Source organism: Clarias gariepinus, chromosome 25 (assembly GCF_024256425.1).
Source record: "Clarias gariepinus isolate MV-2021 ecotype Netherlands chromosome 25, CGAR_prim_01v2, whole genome shotgun sequence".
Lineage (NCBI taxonomy): Eukaryota > Metazoa > Chordata > Actinopteri > Siluriformes > Clariidae > Clarias > Clarias gariepinus.
This window is the reverse complement of record NC_071124.1, coordinates 11005001-11012976: the sequence shown is the minus strand read 5'-3', so window position 1 is coordinate 11012976 and position 7976 is coordinate 11005001. Positions and strand designations below refer to the sequence as shown.

The 7976-nt window shown below is 37.1% G+C and overlaps 1 protein-coding gene across 1 annotated transcript in view; it reads left to right on the top strand.

Moving 5' to 3' along the window:
- Positions 1 to 2464: 2464 nt before the first annotated feature.
- pitrm1 (pitrilysin metallopeptidase 1) overlaps positions 2465 to 7976 on the top strand; it is a 39548-nt gene continuing 34036 nt past the window's right edge. Inside the window, exons 1-2 of the mRNA XM_053486923.1 lie at positions 2465 to 2642; positions 3007 to 3112. Coding sequence (XP_053342898.1) covers positions 2608 to 2642; positions 3007 to 3112 — 141 coding nt within the window. The 5' untranslated portion in view covers positions 2465 to 2607. The remainder of the gene's footprint in view (positions 2643 to 3006; positions 3113 to 7976) is intronic.

Genomic DNA, 7976 nt, shown 5'->3' with positions numbered 1-7976 from the left:
GCCAAATGGAAGGCAATTGAAGCAAAACCGCCCAAAGGGTGTAATGAAGGTGGTGTACTTGGCTGACCCTTCAGTAAGCGGAATCTGCCAGAACCCCATATTAGCATCCAGTTTGCTGAACATTGTCGCTCCTGCAAGCATCCCAAGGCTCTGTTCTACTGACGGCAGGATATATTTCTCACGACACACATATACATTTAGGCCGGTCAAGTCCACACATAAACGAACTTTACCATCTTTTTTGGGCACAACCACTATGCCAGCACACCAGTCAGTCGGCTCCTCGACACGCCTAATAACACCTAGCTTCTCCATGCGCTGAAGCTCCTTTTTGACTTTTCCCAGTAATGGTAACGGAATCCTTCTGGGAGTTTTTAGAGAGAACGGCACAGCACCTGGTTTGAGCTTAATTGTGTACGGCTGTTGCACCTCTCCTAGGCCGCTACATAGCTTGGGGAAGTGTGACTTAATAGTCTCCCTGTTTATAGCATCCACGCGGATGAGCAACCCAAGTGCTACAATGGCTGGCAACCCAAGCAGTGGTGTGCTCAATTTCCTAACTACATACACCTTTTCCATGCTCCGTTTGGTTCCTATAGTCAGTTTTAGTCTAGTAAACCCTGCCACTTCCAGAGGAATGCGTCCAGGTCCAAACAAGGGTTTCTCTGGATTCTGAAGAACAGGTTGCTCCATACCACAAAAAAGGCTGTTAAAAACAGTCTGGGGAATAACAGTAACATCCGCACCAGTGTCCAGTTTAAACGTGATGTTTTTTTTCATTACACATATGTCCACTGTCCATGCATCAGCATTTGATGTCACAGAGCCAAGAAAGAAAGTGTTCTCTTCCTCTTCTATGCCAAATACAGCTTTGCCTGTGAAACATACATGCTGGTAATATCCTTTTTTCTCGCAGGAATGACACTTTTCATCTTTAGCTGGACACTCATGCTTTTGGTGAGGCGTACCACCACATTTATTGCACTGGGAACTTTTTGAATGCCTAATATGATAGTTGTGGGACTTTGTCCCAAAACTTTTGGTTTTTACAAATTTGGGCTTTTCTTTTTGTTGTCTGCCTTTGGATACAATGTCCACAGAGCTAACATCTGTCTTTACCCCAAAGGCATCACTCCTCAACATGCTTTGTTGCTTTTTAATCTCCTCGGATTGTCTAGCCATATTGATAGCTTTTTCCAGGTCCAAGCCTTTTTCCATTTGCATACGTTCAGATAACCTCGTGTCAGCCAACCCTACTACAATCCTGTCTCTCATGAGCTCATCATGCAATGTCCCATAGCTGCAATGCTCTGCTAATGAATACAGGGCTGTGACAAATGCATCAACTGTCTCATTAGGTCCTTGCTTACGCATGTTAAATCGTGCACGCTCGTAAACAAAGAACGAGTGAAAACCATCTTTTACTTTATCATATTGACGCTGGTCGGCGTAGCTGAGCTACAAGCTCCTCAAAACGTCATCAGCCTCATCTCCCATAAAATAAATCAGTTGCTCGCTTGGCGGAACCTCTCGAATCTCCGAATCCATTTTGTCCACTCGTGCGGCTTGGAAAAGTCAAACGGCTCTGGTGGCTGAATATTAAACGTAGCGCTGGGTGTGCTAGCCATTCTGCTAACTACTTCCTCACTTAGCTCGTCTCCGCTGTGGGACATTAAATCGCAAAACAGTATCCTCTCGCTCTCTCTCTTTTTTTTTTTTTTTTGACGACTTTTCTCTGTTCCGACGTGGTTTTCACAGCACTTCTGACACCATGTCGTGTTCTTACCAATAAAAGAAGATTAACACTTTTTGGTAACCCACAATAACTTTTTATTTAACTTAACAGTCCACCGTAGCCCATCACTTCTCTTCCGGTCCCCCCCCCCTGGCATCCGTGTCCAACAACAATCCCTGTAATGTTACAGGTAACTTTTACAAATACCACAGAAATCTTCTTAAATAAAATGCAACAATGCTTAGAAATCTTTCAGCATTCTCTCAAACACCCCAAAGCCTTAAAGACTTTTAATATATTCAAAATATGCAGTCTGCTCAAGCTCTTCATCAATTCTAATGTTTACATTTATGTTTACGTTTTTCTATGGATATTTTATTTTATATTTTTATTTTGTTTTCTTTTGTTCCTGCTACACAGGAACAATGAAGATAAAAGTTACATATTCTTGATACGATATCTTAGGACAACTAATGTGGTGGAGGAAAAATATACTTATTCAGTTCGTTCGGTTAGACTCCTGAACGGCCTTGTATTTCAGTAGGTGGCGGTAATGCACCTTGTTTACGTTATTTGCCAACCGCTAGAAATCGCTCAAAGAAGAAGAAAAAGAAGCCGAAGAAGAAGTGCTCGCCAATCCGACGTTGGCTTTTAAAACGATTTAATCAATCGAATGCCGCGTTGTATCGAGGCACGTCAATGTTCCTCTGAGCATGCGCGTCTGTGATACCGCTAGGAAAAGTTATGATGGGCATGTGTATGTCAGGTTAAAGTCACTGGAAACCTTAAACCAATAATATTAAATTAATGTATAATTTCTTTATATTTAGTATATAGAGTGGTTTTAGACACAGCGGATTTAAGTATTCATAATGCTTCGGCAATGTAAAAATCTATTATACTTAAGGTGAGTTATACTTCTTGTTAGATTGATATTTATATCGGATGGATGATTTATTTGCCACATTAATTTAGAACTTAAGAATTTTGTTTATAAAACCCTTTCTCAGATGAGCCCATGACGAAGAATAAAGAGAGGAATAAATAGCTTTGTGTATTATATAAGAATTATTTACATATCATATTATGATTATTATTATTATTATTTTGCTCACTGACAATATGAAACTTTCACATTAGGTTAATATTGTTTCACATTTAGAAAAGTATTATTGATAATATGAAGGCAGATCAAATATCAGCTATACTTCTTACATAATCACAGCATCTCATCGGCTTTAAGTGGTTAATAATGAAAAATGTTGTTGCAGTGTGTTTAAGGGCCAATATGCATGGAGACCAAAGAGCAGTTCAGCACATGAACGAGCTCGGCAGTACGTGGTAGGCCAGAAGATCCATGGTTTTACAATCCGAGAGGTGAGCAAACACCAAGAAACAATCCAGACAAGAATTTTGCCTGGTACACACACATTATTACTTAGAGATGACACACATCTGAGACATATTACATTTCCCTCCAAACTGCAGTTTTTTGGCTATCTAAACAACACGTTAACCAGAAGATAAAAAAATATTTTTAAACTCTGCTTTGTCACAAATTCCCAGTGCTGTAGAATTTTTATTGCTGCTGCCCTCTGGTAATGGTTGTGTGGACTTTTTTGTTCCTTGAAGTTGTAATGAATAATATTAATACAACTGCTATACAAATGTTTAATGCTTTAGCATAGAAAGGCATTGTTAATACTTGTGCATTTTCATATTTATGGTGATATAAAGCTTTTGGGAAACAGTTGCACCAAGTTCATATTTTTTGTAAATTTTAGGTCAATCTGTGTTAGATTTACTGCTAACGTTGTGGTAATAATTTTTTTTGCGAACAGTTAATTCTGAATTATTTTTTTTATTTGCCACAGATTATGACAGAATGTGTGCTCGTTGTCGCATATTAGCATCTCCATTGTCTTTGACAAACATTTATTCAAGGCGAAGAAAGGTTTTGTTTTTAATAATAATTTCTCATTCAAATATCATGATAATATTCTACCATCACCTTCTAATACATAACAATCAGACCAGTTATGTGTTAAACCCCAAATAAAAACCTGAATATAGTAATGCCCTCAGGCCCTTATCCCTCATGACTGTTACACAGCTGTACTGCTATCTAGCACATCACTCCCTCTCATATGGTATTGCTTAATTTCTCTTTCACATTGCAAATATGTTTTTAAATACATGTATCAGAAACATTTATACTGAATAATTACAAGTCATGTAAAATTAATGAAATATACTCATAAGTGGAATTGATTTGCAGAGCAAAAATTAAACCAGAGGTTAAGTATTGATAGAAACAATTGCAATTTGGGTTTTTATAATAGTGGCATCGACCCCGTGACCACACACATCCTAGGTAGACCAAACGGGGCATCCATGCAATGAGATCTGGATCACTGGATCAAGGTCTTTCACTGTTGCACTTGATGGAACAGACAGGCTATTTAAAGTTACAGTGTGATCAAAAAGCTTGCTTCTAGCTGCTTTCCTATTTCTAGTCCTATGACTGTATATCCTGCACACATTCTCAACTTCAGTAAGCTGTTTTTTCTCATCTTGTTTTTCAGAGACATATAACTGTGTATCATCAGCATAACAATGAAAACTAATACCATGCTTACGAAATTTGTTGCCCAGAGGAAGCATGTAAAGAGAAAAAAAAGCAGTGAACCTAAAACTGAACCCTGTGGAACACCAAACTTCACTTAAGCACCTAGTTGAACAACCAGACAGTAAGGCATTACAATAGTCCAACCTAGATGTGATAAAAGTATGAACTAGTTTTTCTGCGGCGTTTAGCGACAATATATTTCTTATCTTGGCAATATTTCTGAGGTAAAAGAATGCTATCCTGGTGATTTTATCTACATGAGCTTTAAATGAAAGGTTGGAATCTATAATCACACCAAGGTCTTTTACTGTTGTACTTGATGGAACAGAAAGGCCATTTACTAGCATCCAATTTCTTATGTCCTGCACACATTTCCCAACTTTAGTTAGCTGTTTTTTCTCATCAGGTTTTGCTGAGACATATAACTTTGTATCGTCAGCATAACAATAAAAACTAATACCATGCTTATGGATTATGTTGCTCAGAGGAAGCATGTAAAGGGAAAAAAGCAGTGGGCCCAAAACTGAACCCTATGGAACACCAAACTCCACTAGAGAACATGCAGAATAATCACCATTTAAATCTACATACTGATAACGATCGGTCAAATAGGATCTGAGCCAGGAGAGGGCTGTACCCATAATTCCTACTACATTTTCTAATCTGTGAAGAAGAATACTATGATCAATGGTGTCAAAAGCTGCACTGAGGTCGAGTAATACAAGCATAGTTACACAGCCCTAATCAGAGGCCAATAGGAGGTATTTACTACTTTAACGAGTGCTTTCTCTGTCCTGTGATAAGGCCTAAATCCTGACTGATACAGTTAATGTATGCTATTTCTATGTAGATATGAGCATAGCTGCTCCGCTACTATCTTTTCCAGAATCTTAGAGATAATGGGGAGGTTTTATATTGGCCTGTAATTGGACAGCTGACAGCTACATGTTTCTTAATTATTGGTTTAATAACTGCTAATTTAAAAGATTTCAGGACATAACCAATGTTAAGTGAGGAATTAATTATTCTTAACAGGGGTTCTGTTTTTGCTGTTATTATCTGTTTAAGAAAATGTGTCGGTATAGGATCTAATATACAGGTTGATGAATTTGCAGAAGAGATGAGTGAAATTAGTTCATTCTCTTCAAGGGGAGTTAAGTATTCTAGGTTCTGATCTGACGTGGCTATTTTAACATCTGCATCAATTACATTGTTCGATTTCAAAGCCTCAATTTTATGCTTAATATTTACAATTTTATTATTAAAAAAGTTCATGAAGTCCTCACTATTGCATGATGATGTTGTGGAGATTTCTGCAGTGGTCTTATTTCTGGTTAATTTGGCTACGGTATTAAATGAAAATCTAGGATTATTTTTGTTATTTTCTATAAGAGTGGAGAGATACGTTGATCCAGCTACACTAAGAGCTTTTCTATAGTTCAGGGTGCTCTCCTTCCATGCTATTTGAAATACTAACAATTTAGAGCGGTCTGTTTTAAAGTACGTGTGTGATCATTATACCAGGGAGCAAGTTTGGTATAACGAGATGTCGACTCTAAATATTCAGTTGCCTGATCGAGTTCTGTGGGGTCAGACAGTGATCTAATCAAAGTTGGTAACTCAAAGTTGGTGAATTAAATTTAGTCAAGTAAAAGTAGTCAAATTATCAGACTGTCCGCTACATAATTAACGCTGCTCTCGCGTTTTCTAACCCTCTCTAAAGTCTGGATGCGCTCCTCTAACGCTGATATCTTCTCCGTCAGAGTGCTCACTAACACACCTATCACAAATAAAATTATTAAGGACGCAGAAAGATTGTCTAAACATCCTGCACTCCAGACACTGAACGAGCTGAATGGTAGACATGATAACGTACCTGAGTCGGAGTTTAGTTGTTTGGAGCTGAAAATCCGTTTGTTGTTTTTTTTGCACATTCTCCAAAGAGCGCAAAAAAAGGGGAAAAAAGATGAAGCCAAATAGTATAAAGATGTAAAAACTAGCTGCTTTTAATATTATTATTGTATAAACGAAAAAGCTATATAATTTAAACGCTGATACAAACACTAAACTTTATGATACAACGATACAAAAACAGGAAGCTATGTCACCAACAGGAGGTTTTCCATTAGTTTATATAAAAGCAGTCATTTTGCTTTCTATAAGTATATATTTTTTTATGTCTGTGAGGCGCGCGTATACACAGAGTTTCGGTTCATCTTCTGATGCGCTCAAGTTCACCATAAACAATACAGAATAGTGCACCCGGTTTGCTCTCATTGTTTTACAAAATCATAACGTTTTTGCGGCATTGTTAGTGCACTTAAATAAAAGTGAAGACTTATAAAGGCTATGTAGCTTATATAGTTTTATTATATAATTTTCGAACATTAATCTGGCAAACTTTTTCTGATGCACACCCAGAGTCTGTTTTCTGGCTATACACTAGTTTTACATGATATAATCTAAAAGCTAGATATAAAGGTATACATTTAATTTGCTTAAATTTAAATTCTAAATTTGTACTGTAATTTTTAGTACTGTGATTGTAAATTCATTTAATGTTTCACTTGTATTTTTTAAGGTTTTGCCAGCAGTGGTACAGCGCAACAGGTGTCATTGTTTATTATTAAAGAAAATTATGATGATTTTCATTCAGTTAATAAATCTACAAATTTAAAGAACACAATATATAAGATGACACAAAACCCTACACGCGTAGCTTTTTTACTTAGCTTTTCTAGTTATGAATTATGATTCTTTTGTCATATGATTTGCCATAACCAGCGTTTGGCTGATCAGCGTCAGATATAAAAGATTCTGCACAGAGCGGAGAAGCTTCCGACTGATCCAACAGAAATGTATTTTTATGCTGATACGTGATCAAAAATTGCACACATTAAAAGCCCTCGATCTGCCTTTGTATCCAAACACTGTGAGCGAATTAGTCCCAAACCCATTCTTTACAGATGCTAACACAAGTTTTAAAACACTGCAAGAACTAATTAGTCAAAAATCACATACTGTACTTGAGAAGCCCTGGATGCACACATTAGAAGCCGCACTCTTTCGTTATAATTTTACAGATGTTATACTCTGTACTATTTGCACATTTTCATCCTGTGTGGCAGGAGTGGATTATTTAAAGTTTGTTTAGAAATAATAATTATGGTGGATGACAGCTACATGCTGCTCGGGTAACTGTTAAACTCAAAATATTGTTTAAATGCTCCACTTGGTTTTTAAGTGGTACATTTAGTCACTCATTAAACTTTTTTAAAGGTTTAAAGTTCAACAAACAAAATCAGGAAAAATTATTACATATTATTGTATTCAGTTTGATTTGTTGGCTGGATGCAGATTGACTTGCCGTGCAGTCCAGAGTCCAGACTGAGAAGCCCTGCTCTACACAATTGTATCTCTGTGTCTATTGTGTTACTATCATACCATTTATGTAATCTGTACTGTAAGTATATATGTCCGTCTACGTGCCACCCAGCACATTAGCGGTTATACTGTATATACATTGTTTTTGTGGCAGGTATTTGCAGGGTAAGGTTGCCAGCTTGATGCATTATTGTACTGTATTTGAGGGTAAAGGACGTTGCTCAAGGG